Genomic DNA, 22,192 nt, shown 5'->3' on the forward strand with positions numbered 1-22,192 from the left:
TTTAAAGTCTTCTACTTTAAAATGTATAATATGCGTCTGAATTGCCAATATAAATGAGTCAGATTAAATAAATTATTAGAAGAATTTTTTTACTTAGCAACAATATTTTTGTTTATTTTAGCAGTATTTTGTATTTTGACAACGAAACGTTAATAAAATTATTTTTTCAATTTAATTGTGACTTATTTCCCATATAAATAGTTAATCATAAAAATGCCACAAGGAAATAGCTTCGGAATAAGAATAGCGTAACTGCAAAAAGCCAAATTTGTCAGGAGAACAAAAAAACGATTTTTAAAATATTTAAAATAGGGATTAAATGAAAAGTAATCGTCGAGGAGCTTCGGCACGACGTTTATTCTTACCGCGATGGCTATTATTTGTATTCCTGTTGGTTCGAATTTCATTATCTTAATTTAATCCACCCATTTTCAACCCTTTCTACCGTTGCGTCATTATTCATGTAAAATTTTTTAAATAATTAAAATAATTATTAAATAAAGAGTATCCGTCCGGATCATCGGTATGGCGTTTTATTCTTACAATGATGGCTTTTAGTTTCATCTCCATTAATTCGAATTTCATTATCTTAATGTAATCCCCCCACACTCAATCATATCTACATTTGCGTCATTCCGGATCTGAAAATTTTTCTGTACAAAAAACTATTTTTAAATATTTAATGTGCCGTTTATTATTATTATTACAGCGATGGCTCTTATTTTCATCCCTATTGGTCCGAATTTCATTATCTTAATTTAGTCCCCCCATTTTCAACCCAATTTACAGTTGCGTAATAATTATTCATCTGAAACAAGGTCTAAAATGGTACGTATTTCAATAACGACGCAACTACCCTGTGGTGGCTCAGCACATAGTTACAGTTCTGTCGCTTTTGTATCATCTGTATCTGTATACAGTATTATAGAAGTTAATTACGCAATAAACAGGAATTGACAAAATTTGCAGTTACGTCATTCTTATTCCGGACCGGCGATATTATGTTCTTGATGTATATTTCATGCTCGTCTCTCCTGACACTTAATGGTCTTGCGGTTTCTCCCACATATAAATTGTATTCGTAGAGTATTTTATAGATGCAGTTTTTTGATCTTTTGTGTTCAGTGTGTTATTGAGTTTGGTTAGGATAGATCTGAACAAAAATACAAAACAACCAACACACAGAGATCTATATTATTTAATAGTACAAATATATTTATCACACTAACTCCTACAATCTAATGGCCCTTAATTTTTTTTAGCGTATGGCTTAAGTGCAACACAGAATATATTTAGATTTATACATTACACAATGCATCACAAACAGATGTCCAATTTTTTTATATATTGGCTTGACCCTGCGGTTGCCATTACAAAGTCTATAGGGTCGCCTGTGTATGCTCTGCGTGGGCAGTCTTGAACAATGTGACTGATCGTCTATCTTGGAGTCACAAGAAGGCGAGGGAAGTTTGCCCCATCTGTAGAGGGAGTCGGTGCATCTTAAACAGTTTGTTCGAATTCGATTAAGGGCTGCCCAAATGTTACGGGGACGTTTAACCCTTAACTGGTCCGGCGTCGTCTGACAGACGATTCAATAATTTTGATTATTTTTTATTGGAAATTGGCACCGCCCACAGGCAAGTCGTTCTATCTAATCCTTAAACTATTGGAGCTTGACAAGTAGGTGTATTTGAGACAAGTTTCTCTTAGTTCCTAAAAAGTTATCGCAACAGTTAGGTTGAGAGTAGTTCCTCAGACGACGCCGGACCGTTGGTGTCACTTTTTTGTGTTCATACTTGGAGTTCAAGAAGAACAAGAGGATGTTCTTATTTTAGAAAAACGCAAGATTTGCAGTTTATGTCCTTGTAGAAAGCGCAGGATGACAAAATACCTGTGCTTGCGTTGCAAAAAGCCTGTTTGTTTGGGATGTACAAAACCACTACCTATGTAAAAATTGCATATAAAATAGGTAAAGTTTGACTGATGCTGGAAACAAACATTTTTGATCGATTTTTATTTTACCTAGTTTTTTGTTTCGTGTGCAGTTTGAGCATCTATCCCAGCAATACATTTTGTTTTTCATGTTGTTTTTTATATTTTTTTTATTTACTTTACAAAACTATGTACTTTTTCACAAATATTTGTGCGCATTTCAGTTTTCTTTTAATAATTTTTTCTTAACCCAAATAACGCCCAAATTTAATACGTTCACTTTTATATAAACATATCAAGGTATGTTTGTAACATTTATTTATAAAAAAAAATTATTTTTGAGTGTTGTTTGGCTTTCTTAAAGACAGTAGTTTCGCAGACGACGCCGGACCAGTTACGCTACTGCTACAGTACCGGACCAGTTAAGGGTTAAATTCGCCAGGTTTTTCTATGATGTCCGGTAGACTATATGTTAATGCGGATCTGTCTTATTTTCCCAATCTTCCCTCCATCGGGTATTTAAGTCAAAGTTGGATTGCTGCAGCGCTTGAGCAGATTTTAGAGGGGGTAACCTGGATCTGAGAAGGTTTCCAAGAATATCGGGGATGTCGTTGTGGGCTAGAAGCTAGCGACTGTCCATTATTTCGTTATATTCTTTCACCAGTACATGTTCGTGTCGTAGGTTGGGTGGTGCTATATTACTAAAGGTAGGTAGCCACATTGTAGGGGTGGGCTTAATTGTGCCTGTTATCATACGCATAGCACAGTTTAGTTGAGTGTCGACCAGGTGGGTAAGCCTGCTTTTTAGCCACACTGGTGCACAGTATTCTGCCACCGGATATATCAGGCCAAGAGCAAAGGATCTTAAAGTTGATGCTGTGGACCCCCATGTAGTGCCGCAGAGTTTCTATATTATATTGTTACGTGTTTTCAAGTTTGCTGATGTTTTCGTCAGGTGTTCTCTGAATGTGAGAATTCTGTATAGAGTAATCCCAAGGTATTTCGGGTATTTATTGTGTTTCAACAGCTTGTTATTAAAATACACTCGCAATTCTCTGTTTGCCAGCTTGTTGTTGAGACGAAAAGCTGATATTTCAGTTTTTGTAGTACTTGGTTGTAGTCTCCATTTCTTAAGGCATTCGCTGAGGATGGATAAGTCATTCGTGAGAGTGACTTCTGTAGTTTCTAAAGATTGGTGGCTTGTTGCAAGGGGCCAGTCGTCAGCATATCCAAACTTCCGAGATTCGGTTTCAGGCATGTCAGCAATATAGATGCTGAAAAGTAAAGGGGCAAGGACAGAACCCTATGGAAGGCCATTGTTAAGTTTCATCTGTCTACTCGTCTCCTTTCCCATTATAACCTGGAAGGCTCTGTTTGTCAGCATGTTGTCAATGAGGTTAATTAATTATCTTTCTGCAGGGGATAATACGGGCCAATTCATATAATAATCCCTGTCTCCAAACAGTATCATATGCTGATGTTAGATCTATGAATACTGTTGCTGTCTTTTGTTTCTTTTGAAAACTAGCTTCTATAAAAGGTGTTAATGACAGAACTTGGTCCGTACAGCTTCGATGAAGGCGGAAGTCAGCTTGTTCAATGGGGACGTTTTCTAGTATCCTGTGACTAATTCTGTTGAGGAGAAGCTTTTCTAATAATATATATACCATGCTGAGTAGAGCTATGGGGCGGTAGTTTTTTTGCCTGGTTTCGGAATTGCAATTATCTTTGTTTGTTTAAGTGAGAAAGGAATGTTACCTGACTGAAGTATATCATTAAAGAACATTGCAAGCCACTGTTTCGTGTATGCACCACTGTGTATCAAGAACTCAGGATGGATACCATCAAACTCAGGTGCTTTACCTGATTTCATTTCTTTCAGCGCACGTGTCATTTCAGAAATAAATATTCTTGCTGAATATTCGGAGTTCGTTCTGTTCATTTGTATAAATGCCCTTAAGTCTCTTTTCACGTTGGTAGTATGTGTTCGATCTTGTGGAGCTCTGGATAGAGATACTATATGGGAGGAAACCTTGTTAGGAGACATTTTAGACTCTCTGGATTCCAGCTGGTTAGCTCCTCCAATTTTCCACAAAAGTGACCATGCCTGTCGGCTTGATTTTTTAAAGTCAAGGTTTTCGACAGTCTTTATCCATTTTTGGCGTCTAGCTTTATCGATGTTGTGTAAAAGCTCGTCGGCTATTTCTCGGTCACCACTTTCGAGAAACTTTGCGTATAAGTCTTCACATGTTTCAGTCCATCCTGGCACATATTCTTTGCGATACCCCCTAGGCATTGTTTCCGTGGCAGCGCTTATTACTGCACCCACAAACTTCTCGTAATGTTTGCTGGTTGGAGGGATCCAGCTCAAAGTCCTGTCTAGTTGTTCAGAGAACTTCTTGCAGTTTGCTTTTCTAAGATTCCACCTGGGTCGAGGATATGATCTGATTATTGGAATTGATATTGCGATGGTGATAGGCACAGGACGATGTTGAGAATGTGGGAAGTCTACAAGGACATTTCTCGCCGTTGTTTGTGGTCTGTCATTGGTGTCTTTTGAGACAAAACATAGGTCTGGGTTATATTCTTTCTCTATGCAGCTGATTTAAATGTTCCTCTGTCTTTGGCAACAAAAACTAGATACATTTTTTTGCTCTTCGGACCATTCTACTAGTGTCTCCCCATTTTCATCATTCGTGGTGTACTTCCACATTTCGTGGTGGCTGTTAAAGTCATCGATCTATATAGTAGGATGTGGATGAATCTTTAGCATTTCTGGATTCCATGTAGTGGCTGGAGGTTTGTATATGTTAACTACGGTAATCTCTCCAATTTTGGTGGCCACTTCATGTATATTATTTTCATTGGAAGCAGAAAGCAGGAAACCATTTTCTATATTGCAGCGAATATAGGTTGCGACGCCGTAATGTTTATTATAAGTGGCTCCCAGTAAATCGTTCAGGAATCGTTTCCCCTTAAATCAAGCTGGATTTTGTCTTCAGTATGGGTCTCTTGTATGGCTACCTACCTACATCTGCTGAGTTGAGGCATCTTAGGTCGATTATTTTTGATGGATGTATATCTCTGTTGGTTACAATATAATCTATCATAGATCTTTTTTCCACGGGTGTTATTGAATGTATATTTGTATTGGTATTTGTGGTCAAAAAATGTGTTGTTTATTCTAAGTTCGTTATTCGTGCAGAAGTTTATCATCAGTTCTCCATTTTAGTTTTTAACATTTTCATTGTGTTTTTGCTTAATTCAGGGTATTACTTGGTTACCTATTCGAGCGTTAAAACCCCTTAGTATTATCATCTTCCCTCTAACTTGATCTGCTACTTATTGTACTTCGTCATAAAAGATTTCCGTTGTTGCTTGAGGCTTGTTATTTGTATACTCCGATGATGTTCAGGTCTTCCTTTTCCATTCTAATTTTTGCTGTGACAATTCTTTCCGATATATATTGACACTTTTTGATGTGATTTTGGTATTTTTGATGTATGAGTAATGCTACACCTTCTTTGGCCCTGTTTTCTTTTGCTACTCCACTGCAGACTAGTATATTCGCCAAATCTTGATTGTCCTTTTCCTTTCTTTTTTGTTTCCTGTAGAGGGCAAATATCTATTTGTTTCTCTTTTAATACTTGGGTGATTTCTTGATCTCTAGTGTTGAGTGATCTGATGTTCCATGTGGTAATTCTCATCAATGTTTTTCTTTTGTCCTTATTTTTCGCCATGGTCGTCTTCATATAATCAATCCGGTTCCGAGGCTTCACATTGTTTCTTTGAGCAGTATTCGTTTTTTCGATTGGTAGGTTGCTAATCTTGCCAATCAACCCTCTACATTTTATCCGGGCTTGGACCGGCTGTGGTAACCGCAGAGCTATTCGATCCACCCTGCAATAACCCCAGGCGGATTTTTGCACATTGGTGAGCAATTAGAAAAACATAAATTGCTAATTTAAGAATTTATTTTCAAGCAGGTTTACATCATGTGACTTGCGCCGGATATGACAAATCACCGCTTAAACTAAAGAAACTAGAAATGCGTATGAACTTCCTTTCTAAGAATGAAAAACTGCACACCTACACTCCGTTTCAAATTTTAGAATAAGTATAGTTAGGTATATATTGCAAACGGGTTTGGCGTTCTGTGAATTATCATAAATAAATCCTCCTTTAATATTTCACAGTAGTAAGCAGCAGTAATCCTATACAAGTACCTGCCTAATACTACGTTTCACGGCCGCTGCCATGAAGAGCGGCAACGTTGTCAAGAAAATTCTTATTTACTTTGCATGCAGCTATCCTTGTACACTTCATCGCATGTTTGAAATACGCTGTAGATGAGTAAACCTTTCTATGGCGACATCCCAATGAAGTCTGTCAAGACAATACAGAGTCGGACTCTTGGTTGATATAAGGAAACATGTTCTCTAAAACAGAAGTTTCTTTACTCGCCCTTAAGGATCAGTTCATACCAACCAAAAAGTCTTCTTCTTCTTCATAATTATCTTTATAAGGTCATGGGGAAAGCTGATTTACGTCCAGATGCGAATGAAAATTATTGGGAGATACTCCAGCATACCATATCGTGGGATGAGTGAATTTTCCCCTTAGAATGAGAGTGAGCTGTACCTCAAATAAGAATATTTTATGGATGTATAAAAAATGTCGAGATTGGCACAAAATAAACGGGTTTATTCATTTTAGATTTATACATAAACATGTTGCACCCACTTACAGCTTTACAAAATTTTACCGTCAAAGTATAATAAAAATATAAAATATTTCGAGGTATATTTCAAGAAACCGATTTTTTACGTTGTAGCGGAAAACTCTGTAGACACTGTACGTAGAACAAAGCTTTTTCTTCTGGTGTTCTACTATCGTTGCTTCTACATTCGGTCAAAATTGTATCTAAATGTTTATCACTCTCCCCTTGAAGTTTATAAATTTCTCTAATTTTGGTGTCAACCAAACCACCTGTAGCAGTCATCAATCCCATTTTTACGTGAGTACAGAGATCAAATTGTCCTAATTTGGTTTTTTCACCGTCTGTTAGCGTACCAAGCTGGGAATTCAAAAACCGATTTGGGACATCAAACTTCTTTTGGCATTCTTGTAAATTCTTTATGAATGTTGGCATTATTTTGGATAACTTTTGTGCGTTTTCCTGTTTAAGATTGGGCTTGCCCTGAAATAATAATTAATTGATGAATACACGGTAAGAAAAAATAAACATAATATTTAATATTGAAAAAGACATATTATACATAATATAGTTCGTCCACAAATAACGCATAAATTCATTATTAGGTAAATAAACAAAATTATTAGAAATTCCCGAAAGAGTTCTTCTGACTTAAGCACATAGGTCAGCTTGCCGAATGCCACCCAAGTGAGTCCTATGCGGCGGCTTAAGAGGCTATTACATCTTCCTAAATTTAGTGTCCGATATTTAGGATGTCCTAAATTCAGGATAGTGTAATCGCATTTAGACGGTTAGCATCCTAATTAGGATGGTTTTCGACATCCTAAATGGCTAAATAGTCGGGACTATAACGTCGCCCCCGTTAGCGAAATTATTCCGACTCGATTTTTTTGCACAAACTTTCTCAAAAACAGGTCCGTATAACAAATCCACAGGGTGCCAGGCGGTGCATTGGTCGAAAAATTGTTTAAACAATTTTTCTTTACAAATTCACAAAAATAGTTGTTTCATTTCGAACAAATTTTTTAGATAACTTGGGTCATTCTGAGCAAAAAATGTTTCTAGTCATTTTTCTCTAAAATTGATTATTGTCGAGATATACGCGATTTAATATTTGAAAAATGCAAAATGCGAAAATGGCTATTTTTAAGGCTTAATAACTTTATTAAAAATAATTATTATGAAAATAAAAAGTGACCAAATCAAAGATTAAAACCCCCTCTTTCAAGATCCTGAAGAAACTTTAGTGATTATTTTATTACGAAACTGTTATTTTTAATTACATATTAGCGCTATAGGCTGTATCATCTCCCCGGTTAACGAAATTATTTCGATTAGATTTTTGAAATTATACTTCTTTATAAGTCATTAAAAGGATATATTAGTGTTTTTAGTAAATGTATTATTTATTATAATTTTTGTGTCTTTGGATTTGTCTTCCTCGGTAATAAGATATTTTATAATAATAGTAAGTATATTTAAAGTATTTTTGTATACTTCACTTGGTCTATTAAATTTGTCAGTATGTATGAGAAATCTTGTAACCTGTCAAAGCAAAGGGAATATAGCTCAGTGGTCGAGCGTGTGACCGGAGATCGAGAAATCCCGGACGATTCATATTCTTTTTTTTTTATTTTTTGTATTGTTTTAATAAAATTTTTTTAAAAGTGGTAGGTAAGAAAGTTAATTTAATATTTAAGTAAAATACAAATAACCTGTTAAGTATATTTATTTCTTTGAAATTATATAATAAAAGTATAACTTCTTACGTGCGTACAAAGTACACACATTCTTTTTTTTTGCAAAAATTTTAACGCGAAGTATTACGTAACTCGATTTTTGAAGATTTTTGACCCCCTCCCCCTATGTAACGCACCGTAATAGGACGTTCAAGTATTACGTACCGCAATTTTTGAAGATTTTTGCCCCCCCCCTCCCCCAACCAGCGTTACGTAATACTTGAACGTCCCCTTATAACAAATCCACAGGTTTTTTCACTTCGAACAATTTTTTTAGATAATTTGAGTCATTCTGAGCAAAAAAGGTCTCTTGTGATTTTTCTCTAAAATTGATTGTTGTCTATTTACACGCGATTTAAAATTTGAAAAATGCGGAAATAGCCATTTTCAACGGTTAATAACTCGATTAAAAATTATTATTATATAGCGCTAATTATTGGTAATAATTGAAAATAATAGCTTTGTAATAAATATATATTATATATAATCTTTATCCCTTCTACCCTGAGGTGTAGGGATCTGTTTCTGATTCTTTTATTCTTGTTTGTTCTTCATAAATTTCTTCCATATCTTTCTGTTTTCTGTTAGTTTTTTGGCATCGTTCCATGTTGTTCCCCTCTTTTCCAAAATATCCATTATTACTGCATTCCATTGCTTTCTTGGTCTACCACGTTTTTTCCTTTCTATATTTCTGCTGTCCCAGATTCTTTTAAAAGGTATATTATCACTCATTCTTTGAAGGTGTCCCCACCAACCCAGCTGTCTTTCTTCTATATAATTTTGTACTGGTTATATTTCTAATTCTTCTCTTATTTTTATATTCTTAACTCTATCTCTTCTTGTCACTCCCATTACTCTTCTTAGATATTTCATTTCTATTGCCTGCAATTTACTTTTATCCCTTTTTGTCAATATCCACGATTCACATCCATATGTGAGTACAGGTCTATACACTGTTTTGTATACACTCATTTTCGTTTTTCTTGATATTTCTCGTCTATTTACATCTGTTTATTGCATCCACTGTTTATTGCATAATATAGCCTATTTGTTTTTTGTATCCTATAATTTATATCTAATTCTTGTTTTCCATTTTCTTCAAATATTACACCTAGGTATTGATATTTATTGACTTGTTCTATTTCTACTCCATCTATTTGCACATTTATCCTTTTCCTATTTCTATCTATTACCGTTGTCTTTGTCTTACTCTTATCCAATTTCATACCGTATTTTGTTAATACCTCATTCCATACTATCAAGCTTTCTCTTAGACCTTTCTCGTTTCCTGCTGTAATATCATCCGCAAATGCACATTCTGTCATCCCTATTTGTTCTAATTTCCTACATCCTATGTATATTGGTTTAGTTCTTTGTTTCGTTTCTCTTATTATTTCATCCATAAATATTATGAATAGAAGCGGACTCAATCCCCCTCCCTGTCTAACTCCTACATTTGTAGCAAATTTTTCTGATATCATATTATATCTTATTACACAGTTATTTGTTTCTTTATATAAACTTTGTATTACCCTTATTAGTTTCTGATCTACATTTTTCCTTTTTAATCATTTCCAAATTGTTTCTCTATTCACTTTATCAAATGCCTTTTCCATGTCCATAAAGGCTAAATATATGGGTTTTTCTGCCATCCACTTCCTGCTAATAACTTCTTTCAAAGTGAATATACGATCCTGTGTACTTCTACCTTCTCTAAATCCACTTTGAGATTCTGTTAATGTGTTTTCTGTGATCAATCTCAATTTTTTCTCTATTATGTTCTCGTATATTTTTGTTATTGTGCTTAATAATGTTAGTCCCCTATAACTGTTACAATCTTTGTTATCACCTTTCTTGTGTACTGGCAATATTAAGCCCATTCTCCAATCTTCAGGCGTTGTTTCTTCCCTCCATGCTTGTCTATATATATCTAATAATACTAGTTTTCCACTATTTCCCATATATTTTATCATTTCCGCTGTTATATTATCTCTTCCTGGTGCTTTGCCGTTTTTTAGACTCCTTATAGCTTCTTCTAACTCTTCTCTAGTTATATCTTCATTTAGTACCTCTCTTTCTATATTCCATTCTTCCTCTTCCATTTCATCATCTTGATTTTCTGCTTTTTGTTCTGTGTTTAGTAGATCCTTGAAGTATTCTTTCCATCTTTCCATTATCTCTTTCTCCTCGCTCAGTATCTCCCCAGCTTCGTTTTTTATTGCACTTGCATTTATATCTACTTTTTCTTTTCTAAGATTTTTGAGTACTTTGTAGAATAGATTCTGATTACCTTTATTACCTCTTTCCATTTTTTCTCCAAATTCTGTCCAACTTCTCTGTTTCTCACTCATTACCATTTGTTTTACTATGTTTCTCTGTTCCTTGTAGCTTGTATAATTTGCTTCTGTTCTATTATTTAAATATTCTTTCCATATTTCCTTCTTTTTTCTTAATTGTTCTTTGATTTTATTCGTCCACCAAGATGTTTGTTTCTTATTGTTGTCTTTATTGTAAGTCCCACAGGCGTCCTTTGCTGCTTGTAATACAATATTTTTAAATGTTTCCCATTTTATTTCTAGCGGCCTCTGTATCATTTCTTCTTGATATTTATGTATTTCTCGCGATACTGTCTGTTGATATTTTTCTGCTATCTCTTTATTTTTTAGTTTGTAAGTCCTTATCCTTATATGTCCTTTTTTCTTTTCTTTGCATGTCACTGTTCTATTTTCTTCGTTTCTGAATTTAGCTATCAGCAAGTAATGATCACTATTTATCTCATAGCTTCTCTTGACTCTAGCATCCCTTACTGCATTTCTATTATTTCTTTCTACCAATATATAGTCTATTCTTGACTTTTCTCCTCTGCTCCGTTCTTCTCTAGTAATGTTATAAGTATCTTTATGTTCAAAATAAGTATTTGTTATTATTAAATCATTGTTAATACAAAATTCCAGTAGTCTTTTCCCATTGTTATTTCTTGTATTTTCACCGTGTTTTCCGATTATTGCTCCATATATATCATCCTTTGTTCCAACTCGTCCATTGAAGTCTCCAGCAATATAAATTTTTCCTCTACACTCTTCTATAGTCTCTTGCAGTTCATTCCAGTATTTATCTTTCTCTTCCGTTTTTTCATTTTCATCTGGTCCATAAGTTGCTATTATTGTCTTGATGTGTGTCTTGCATTTTAATTCTATCATCAGTATTCTTTCACTTATTGCTTCCCATTTGTTAAGTGTATTTTTGTGTCCTTTCTTTATTAAACAACCCACTCCTGCTGCCGCTCGTGCATTCTTTTCCACTCCACTCCATATGAAAATGTGGTCATTGTCTGTTTCTACTATTCCTTTATTCTTTTTCTTTGTTTCCGTTATTATCAATATATCTAAATCCGCTTTTTCAAATTCTTTGTTTAATTCTATTTCTTTTCCATTAATACTTCTTACGTTCCACGTTCCTATTAAAAAATCTTTTACTACTAACTTCTTTCTTTTATTAATCTCTTCTACTTTTTCTTCAATTTTATTCGTTTGTCCTATTCCACTCCAGTCCATTTTCCGTTTTTCCTTTCCCGTCTGTTCTTTACTTAGTTTTTTGAACCATCGGCTTTTATTTCTTTTTTATCTCGTTTTGGAGCCCTTTCTATTATTTCCTTATCCTTATTCCACTTCCATTCTTCATTTTCTATCCATATTTTTTGATAACCCATTTTGACTTTCTTTCCCTTATTCTTCTCCTCAATCGCTATTTCCTTCATTTGTCTTTGTATACGTTTTTCACTTACAGTCATCTCGTTATTAATATATATATTTCTGTTGGTTGTGTTCCTTAATTTGTTTTTGTTTGTCATTACTTTGATTTTATCTTCTATCTTATTGAATTCCACTAAACAGGTCTTATATCCTATCTTTTTTGCTGTTTTTATCTCTACTTCAATTTCCAAATTATTTTGTATAAAGGTTTTCATTTCACATTCTAAAATATTCGATTCGTTCGTGTCTATTTTAACTCCTTGTATTACAATATTATTGCGCCTTTTTTCTTTGTCTATTTCTTCCAACTTTTCATTGATTACTTTTATTTCTTCTTTTAAATGCATGTTTTCTCTCTTTATCGCCTCATTCTCTTCCTTTACCTTTGTATTACTTTAATATATTATTTTTGTCCCTCGCTTATCATTTTTATCTCTTGTGTCAATACTAATAAAGTTTTCATTATTTTATCTATTTTATTTTCTTCTTCAGAGTTATGTAATAAATGCTTTGTAATAAAATAATGACAAAATTTCTTCAGGCACTTGAAGGAGAGGTTTTAAACTTTGATTTGGTCACTTTCTGGCTTTCATAATAATAATTATTTTTAATTAAAATATTAAGTCTTGAAAATGGCCATATTCACATTTTTAAAATTTTAAATTGCGTATAACTCGACAAAAATTAATTTTAGAGAAAAATCACAGGAGACTTTTTTTGCCCAGAATGACCCATATATATATAAAAAAGTATACGAAGTGAAAATATTGATTTTTTTAATTTGTTTAAAAAAAATTTAAACAATTTTCCGACCTCGGCATCTCCCAGCACACTGTGGATTTGTTATAAGTACCTCTTTTTGAGTAAATTGGTGCAAAAAAGTCGAATCGGAATAATTTCGTACGGTGGCGACGGTACAGCGCCGTCTAAAATCGGATGGGTGTACAATCAGAGAACATCTGGTACAATACTGTACCTTTTGTACCCAAAGCGATAAAAATGTCACCGACACGACATGTAATTCACTCGACACGTCCGTCACTCAAGCTGGTTGTTCAAATCGGATTAGGAAAACCTTGTGTTTTTTTACCTCCTTTTAAAAGTTTTTCCTGCTTAAACCGAACCCCTGTGGTTTTAACACTTGGTTTTCAAACCCTGCCTTTTATAATTTACGATCCTAAATTTAGGATGGTGTAATCGCGAGCTTCGGTGACTGAATTTAGTGTCCTAAATCGTATCCTGAATATGGGTCCTGAATTTAGGATAATCTAATACCCACTTTAGTTCGCACGTTTGACTATCTCTTCCTATGCGTATCTCATGTCCTAAGTACTTATAAGGGGTGTTTTTTTTCAGTAGGCATGTCATTTAAATATTTCAGTAAATGGCATGCCTATTGGATGCGTTCATAATTTTCTTGGAAAAATAAAGTTTATTTTATTTGGATCAGTATTTTATTCTACAGCACTATGAAGAATCACTCCGTAGTCGATATAAAAAGCAAATGTAGTGATATAAGACAAATTTATATTAGTGCAGCCGATATGTGAAACAATTGTGCATTTAATTATAGAAGTATATAATTTGGACCACATACACTGCACATATAAAGGTTCAAATTTAGATATGAGGCTATCTCAGACTTTGCCTTTTACAAAAATGGCGGGGATTCAAAATGGCGACTATACATATGTGACTAATAGCACGATAACTTTTGAACGAAACTTCAGATTTCAACCAAATTTGGTATATTGGTCCTTTTTTTGATGTATAAGCTCGAGGTCTTCAATCAGAAGGATCGGTTTACCAGAAGTTGTGTTTTTCCTTGTTTTTATGTAAAAATATGCTGTTTCCTTTTTCAATTCTTTCACCCTGTATGTATTAATTTTTCAAAAAGTTAATAGCGCCAGTGTCCCTCTTAATAACACAAAAACCAAACTTCAATTTAAGAAATAAAAAATAAGATATTCAGTGAATTGGGGAAATGTAGTGCTACCTCCAATTTTTTATCAATTATTGTTATGTCTTTGTGCTTTTTAATCCTGTGTGTTATGTGTTAATTTATTTATTTATTTAAAAAAAAATATTCTCAAGTAAGTGCCAACACCCTACCAATATCTTTTCTTTTCTTTGAACATATTCCTTTAAACAATAGCTCAAACAAAATAACCCCGGTTTTTCTGATCTTTTTATTATTTACTTTTACAGTTTCTTAACCAATCTTTTTAATAATTTTTACTACTTTTTCATTTAATTAGCTTTCTTTCTTATAATTTCTATGCAGTTCATAGATTTCAAAGTGTCTGGCACCTACTAGTTTATTAAATTTATGACATCTCTTAGTCATTTGACCGGGAACAAGACATTATAATTCAAATTAATTATTAAAATAATTTCCTATTTGTCATTTCCTATGCTTTGACCTCTGCCCGTATCGTAAAACATCTACGAGCTAAGACCATCACATTTGTACAAGTGTCTACAATAAGATTTTCATACCTGGCTACATTCAATACACAACCACTTGAGCATTGTCTTTCTCCATTCTAACAAGACATCACCTGTTTCACAGCACGCATCTTCCTTCAGGATCCATTCCAAATTCAAAAATTTACTTTGTTTTGACCTGCGTAACATGTCTGTTTACCGTATAACCCTACCAGCAAACCAATTAGCATAAGTTGGACGAATTAATATGATAACAACTAAGTGGCAACGCATCCCTTGTAACGGCATCATTTAACTACTTGTAACGCCGACCTGAAGGTGATCTGTATAATGTAGAGATCGAAACCGGTCGTCAAAGTATAATTAAATGATTGTGAGTAAGTCTGTGTTTCATTACTACATTCTTATATTATTATTTGCACGAATCTGCCGCACATAGGTACCAACATGTGAAGATATGTTATGTATTTATTAAATGGTAATTAATATAACTAAAGGGTCCAAAATATTTCCTAAAACATATTTTTGCGGACTTTTTAACGCCGGTATTAACTTTTTGAAAAATTAGCATATACAGGGTGAAAGAATTGAAAGAGAAACAACATATTTTTACATAAAAAAACAGTAAAAACACAAATTCTGGTATACCGATTCTTCCGGTTCAACACCTCGATATTGTTCATCAAAAAAAGAATCTACATACGAAATTTGGTTGAAATCTGTTATCTCGTGCAAAAGTTATCGTGCTATTAGTCACATATGTATAGTCGCCATTTCGAATGCCCGCCATTTTTGTAAAAGGAACAAAAACTGAGATGGCCTCGTATCTAAATTTGAACCTCTATATGTGTAGTATATGTGGTCCAAATTATATGCTTCCACCATTAAATGCACAATCATTCTTATAATATTTGCACGAATATGCCGCATATGGGTGCATGTGAAGATACGTTTTGCATTTATTAAATGGTAATGAACGTAACTAAAAAGTTCAAAATATTTCCTAATAAATATTTTTACGTTCTTTTTAATGGCCGTATTAACTTTTTGAAAAATTGATACATACAGGGTGTAAGAATTGAAAAAAAAACAACATAGTTTTACATAAAAACCAGGAGAAACACAACTTCTGGTAAACCTATTCTTCCGGTTGAAGACCTCGATCTTATACATCAAAAAAAAACCTATATACCAAATTTGGTTGAAATCTTAAGTCTCGTTCAACAGTTATGGTGCTATTAGTCACATATGTATAGTCGCCATTTTGAATCCCCGCCTTTTTTGTAAAAGGCAAAATCTGAGATGGCCTCCCATCTAAATTTGAACCTTTATATGTGTAGTATGTGTGGTCCAAATTATATGCTTCTATCATTAAATGCACAATCCTTATAATATTTGCACGAATCTACCGCACTATATTAAAAACAAAGGATAATAGTCAACTGTATGACATATACCGTATGACAATACTGCATGTCAGAGTCTACGCCCTGAAACATCCACGTAAGTAGTTAAGGGTTAAATTGCACAATGTTTCACATCAAAACCCATAAAGTAATACTGCTAAAGAGGGATCCCATTTTTATTGAAAACAAATTTATTGAAATTTTTTTTATAAAATTGTTACTCCGAAGTTAAAAAACTACGATGAAGGTTGACAAGATTAAAACAATTTGGAAGAACATCTAACAAACGGCACATTATAACTTTACAAGAAACACAAAATTTAATCATAGTTCAGGTGCAAGCACCAAACCATCTGGAATCTGGAGTCGAGGCGGCAGACACAATGAACCGGAGCTGATGTGGGTTTCCTAAATGTCTTTTTAAAACGATACCTGACATGTGTCATATATCTTCTTCTTCTACTACGGCACTACAGCCTAAATTGAGCCTTGGCCTCCTTAATTTTTTACCTCTGCTGTGCGTCGCTGTGTCATATATAATATAGGAAATGTAAATTATTTATCTTTTTGAAAAATGAAACACATTGAAAATAAAAAATTCAAAAAAATATCAAAGACTGTACTGTATTCACGTCAACTTATCGAGGCTTTTATCATTATCTTACCTTGCTTGAGGGCCGGTTGCTCGAACGCTAATCAAAACTGATCATTATCAAATATTTAATTACAATTATATTTGATTAAGGGTACTTCTGACACATGTCGCATTTTGAGGTTATGTTGACTGATTTATTTTATTATTTTGGTTTTAATTTAAAATAAAACATAATTAAACTCTTTCTGATGTTAATTTCTTGTTTTTACTTACAAATCAATAATAATAATAAACAATTTTTAATAATTTAAGAGCTGCGGCAATATTTTAATTACTGTTTTACCTACAATCAATAACTGATTAGTGTTTTTACATGTATTTTTCATGTCGCGATTTGATTCCCATCAAGAAAATTTATTACAATAAATTATTGATTATAATCAACTTCTTGATTAGCGTTCGAGCAACCGGCCCTGAATGTATTTTTAGTAGTCTGTGACGTCAAGATATCAAAAAGTTTTCTTTTCAGGTTAATAACCTACACATTATTTCGTCGAACTTTACAGTCATGGCATTTGTTTTTATTAATTTATTTTATTAGACACAAAACAAATAAAATCGTACTTTGTTGATAAAAACGCCAACGAAAAATACGTATAATAATAATTATCTTATTTAAACCGATGAGACATATGTATCACATACACTAAAAATTATTGATAATTAAAAACCATTGCCGTTTGCAGCTATGCACCTACTAAACATATAGTGGTAACACCTTGCATCAAAAACAGAAACCAAAACCATCCTGGAAGAAAATAAGAGGACATTGAAAAGGTTAAGTTAGGTTAGGTCCGCTTATTTACGCATCAAATTATACTCATAGGCGTGGAAATAAAGCATTTTTTTTTATTATAATAACGCATCGACCACGCAGGGTCATTAACGCATTAAGGTTAATGTAACAATAATTTATATAAACAATGTATATAGTTAATAATGATATGTGTGTTACAATATGGGTTTTAGATCTTTTGAAGTATTTGACAGTCTTTAAGGTACAAAAATATTTTTTTTTGGATGTGTATTTTCTTCTAGGGCATCTTTTAGGGAGTCGGGTATGTTATACTTCCGTCGTTCACTTTTATATTTGGGACATTGTATTAAAAAATGTTTTACCGTTAGTTCACTGTTGCACACTTCACACACTGGTTTATTTTTGGGTTGTAGTAAATAGTCATGAGTAAGTCTTGTATGGCCGATACGGAGACGGGTAAGTATCACTTGTTCTCTTCTGTTTTTATTTTTGGTTTCCAAAGATGTGGGTGTTTATTGACTTCGTATAGCCATGATGGGGTGTTGTTCCAAGTTTGTTATAGGTAATATCCATACCCATACCCATGGGTATCATACCCATATAATGGGTACAACACCCATTTATATTCCATTGAATTAGAGAGTTGAAGATGATGTATTAATAAGTATCTACAGCGTGTCTACTTGAGTTGGAAACATATGGGAAACTTTTTTATTATTAATTTTACGAAAAAAAGTTATTCTTTATAAAAAGTTCTGCATGCCCCAAAACCTAAGATTCAATTATCAGATATAAAATTTTCTCAATATTATACGAAGTATGTAAAAAAATATGAATTACGGCTAAGGGTAAAGTACCTTTATTTCTCTCAATATCGAAAATTCTTAGTATGAAAAGTTGTTTGGAAATAAAAACCAAGCTCAAATATGTAATTACATGCTTCTAATTGGAAAAAAATATTTTCCAAATTTTTCTCAAATTTATTGATACTAACTTCGTTTTTATTCATTACACATACGATAACTCTTTTATTATTACTTTTACGAAAAAAAGGTATTCTTTATAAAAATCTCTGTATGTCCTAAGACCGAAGATTCAACCAACAGATATGACATTTTATTAATTTTATACGAGTTATGTCAAAAAATATGAATTTCACTCAAGAGTAAAGTACCTTTATTTTTCACAATATTGAAAACGGTTATTAAAAAAGTTGTTTAGAATTAAAAACTATGTGTCAATATGCAATTACATCCTTCTAATTGAAATACTGTGAAATATAAAGGTGCTATAATATTGAGCGAATTTCATATTTTTTGACACACCTCGTATAAAATTAATAAAAGTTGATATATCATGGTTGTGTCTTAGATTTTAGACCATGCAAAGTTTTTTATGAAGAATAACTTTTTTTCGTAAAATGAATAATAAACGAGTTATGATATTTGTAATAATTAAAAACGATGTTGGGTATCCATAAATTTGAGAAAAATATTTTTTTTTCAATAAGAAGCATGTAATTGCATATTTCATCTTAGTTTTTAATTCCAAACAACTTTTTATCATAAGAATTTTCGATATTGAGAGAAATAAAGGTACTTTACCCTTAGCCGAAATTAATATTTTTTGACATACCTCGTATAATATTGAGAAAATTTGATATCTGATAATTGAATCTTAGGTTTTGGGGCATGCAGAACTTTTTATAAAGAATAACTTTTTTTCGTAAAATTAATAATAAAAAAGTTTCCCATATGTTTCCAACTCAAGTAGACACGCTGTATATGTAGATGCGTCACTGTCTATGTCAGTGTGAATGTCTTGCTTTAAGGTTGATATGAACCCTCAATTAATTTGTTTCTGATCCTAGAGATGGCTCTACTGTAGCATGCCATTGTGGTAACATTTTCAACTTAATTGTAGATTTCTACATGATGACTCAGTAATATGTAGAAACCTGAACACTTTTTTATCGTTACACCTATGGAGACCTACACAGAGGAGAGGAATCGAGATAGGACGACCTTGAAATTTTTGTACACAATTTTGCCTGTTTGCTTGGTTTCTCGCTAGGGCGGCGGTGGCGTAGAAATAGATGCTACTTTTGCATTGGAGTGAATGTGAAAATTTCGAAAATAATTAATTATTCGTAGTTAATATAAGATTATTGGTTTTGGTGGTTAATATTATTTAAATATGAGTGCCAAGAAAGCTTACACTAAAAGAACTTGCTTCGTACCGGGATTTATATCGAGTTATCGTTCCGATAAAAATTTCAAAAGGGAACTTAACGAAGTTAATAAAGACTTTTTATAAAGATTTGTCTTTATGTTATTTATAACGTTCGTGGATTAAATCTATTCGTTTGTATGTTATTTCCTTCGGTGTAAATAAAATTTGTGCCTATTATTGGTTTTTATTTTAACCTGAAAATTATAGTGATAATAGTAGGACGATCTTGAAAGTTTTTCTGTCGAAACAATGCATTTTTTGAGACAAAATATTTCACAAAAATTAACATTAATTTTATAAAAGTCAGACTATCGTCTGCGTAGTTTATAGACATATATTTTTATTAACTAAATTTAAACATCTGATAGGTAAGCTTTCAGAATATAGATAAATGAAGTATTAAAAAAAAGCAGTTTAAATTTTGATAAAAAGAATACCTAATTAAAAAAAATTGATCAATAAACTTCAAATTATTTAAATAACTTTTTAAACTTTTTAAAAACAATTACGTACAGTTAAGTCAATTTTTTCAACTAACAAACTTTTTAATATCAGTTACAAAGATATTAAAAAATTAATTTGCCGTTGAAATACCATTGGTATATAAATGTGGCAGTTAGATAATGTGACAAAATATTTCCGCTTCAAAATAAGCTGTCCTACATATTAAAGTAATGACAAATTTAAATTTGATGTCACATCTCCATCTACAATGGTATATAAAGAATACACTTTTTACCACACGTCGATATGTTATAAGGTTAAAATAATTTATTTTTGGCATAAAACATATTCAGCTACAATCCACCAATAAATTAATGTCTAATTACGCTAAAAACAAAAATAAAATGAGTTAAATATTAAATAAGTCCATAAGAGCTAATGTATTTGTAGCACCTATTAGAACACTTGCGCCTCTAGCGGCGATTGCTGAAAGTTGAATTAGAGGTTGAAAAGTTAGCCCACAAACGATGCATTGCGTTTCCACTCCTTCTTACAGGTCTCCATAGTTACACCCATCGGCTCAATTGGCTATGATGCCAAATTGTTTAAACAGTAATTTTATCAACGCCTAATAACAATGTTAATAGCAAGAAACATTTAGTCCATGTTGTGAGGCCGCTCCCGTCTGAAAGAAAATTATGTTTCGGTTTCTTTGCGGAAGGAAATCTGAGGGCGAAATTTTTGGCCAGAAATTGGAAAGAAAGGTATCTTGTCATTTTTCTCAAAAGTTGATAGTTTTCGAGTTAGGGGCGATTTAAAATCTGAAAAATGCGAAAATACGCATTTTCGAAGCTTAAAAGCTCATTTATCTTAATATATCGCACATCCCATTCAATACCGATACAACTGCGGTTTTCTTCTTCTACAAAATAGATATTTTAAGACAATTAATTGAATATTAGAATATTAGTAATTCAATAGCACACGAATGGATATCTTTTTTAAAAACAAGCAATATTTAACCATTATAAATATTTGTAAGATATGGCGGTATTGCATTATATTTTTAAATAACTCATCAACCATAACTGCTACGATTATACAGATTAACAATGAAAAACCAGACAAAGTTATAAATGGTAGTTTACTAGATAAATTTATCTAATAATTATAATTATTGTATATTATAAATCACAACAAAATGAAATTAACTCAACAAATTGAAATAAAATGATTGATGTACATTTGCAATAAGATTTTTTTTTTGCATAATTCCAGTAAATGCTCTTTTGTTTTCTCTCCTACAGTAGGAGGCTTTTCGTAGGCTGGTTTTGAGTTATATTGCTCTAAAATATTATTATTATCAGAAAAACGACGAGTAGAAAGGTCAATAGTTTTATAGGTTGTATAGTCAAAGTTAACTTTGTAAAAAGATTTTGTAGGAAAACACTTTTCTACTTTAAGAATTTGTATATTATTCCATATTACTTTCTCGTTATCCGAATTTTTGGTGAATTTTTGCCCAAAAATTTTTGAAAGGTACTTGGAGTCAAAAAGTCTTCAGCGTCCATTTCATTCCCTTTATAGGGCCTACCGTTTTTCTTTTTGCAGCACTTATTAGAGGTGGCCACTGACATGAATTGAGTTAAACTGTGTTTTTGCTTTCTCGATTACTGCATGCATCGAATCACCCTCATTTTGGGTATGACAAACAGTAAAAATTTGTGAGTAATGTTATTTATTTCAGCATGCGTAACTGCGTATAAGTACATAAGTACCACCAAAACCGCCTTATTCTTATTCTTGCCAACGCAGTTGTCGGAATAAAAAATAATATCTTTTCCTGCAGGTAAAGTAGATAGATAGCTAGAGAGGCATGTTGCAATTTAATTTGCTCCTCGCATAGCAATGGCCTCGTGCCAAAAACAGCAGGAACTGTTTGCGATGCTACTTCGAAAATCGTAAAATTAAAGCAATTGAGACAGGACTTATAAAAAAATGTAGAAATATCTCCGCAATGTGTAGGTAATACTGCTTGCAGATCGAAGCAAGCTACTATGAGTTTATTATTTTTTATGTAGGATTTGTAATATTTTTTGCTTTTTCTTCT

The 22,192-nt window shown here is 32.7% G+C and overlaps 1 protein-coding gene across 1 annotated transcript in view; it reads right to left on the reverse strand.

Annotated features, from left to right (window-relative positions):
* Positions 1-1,182: 1,182 nt before the first annotated feature.
* Positions 1,183-22,192, reverse strand: part of LOC114335393 (uncharacterized) — a 39,887-nt gene continuing 18,877 nt past the window's right edge. The window contains exon 2 of the mRNA XM_028285624.2: positions 1,183-7,132. Within this exon, the coding sequence (XP_028141425.2) occupies positions 3,614-4,228 (615 nt within the window). The 5' untranslated portion in view covers positions 4,229-7,132 and the 3' untranslated portion in view covers positions 1,183-3,613. The remainder of the gene's footprint in view (positions 7,133-22,192) is intronic.

Source organism: Diabrotica virgifera, chromosome 2 (genome assembly GCF_917563875.1).
Source record: "Diabrotica virgifera virgifera chromosome 2, PGI_DIABVI_V3a".
Classification (NCBI taxonomy): domain Eukaryota; kingdom Metazoa; phylum Arthropoda; class Insecta; order Coleoptera; family Chrysomelidae; genus Diabrotica; species Diabrotica virgifera.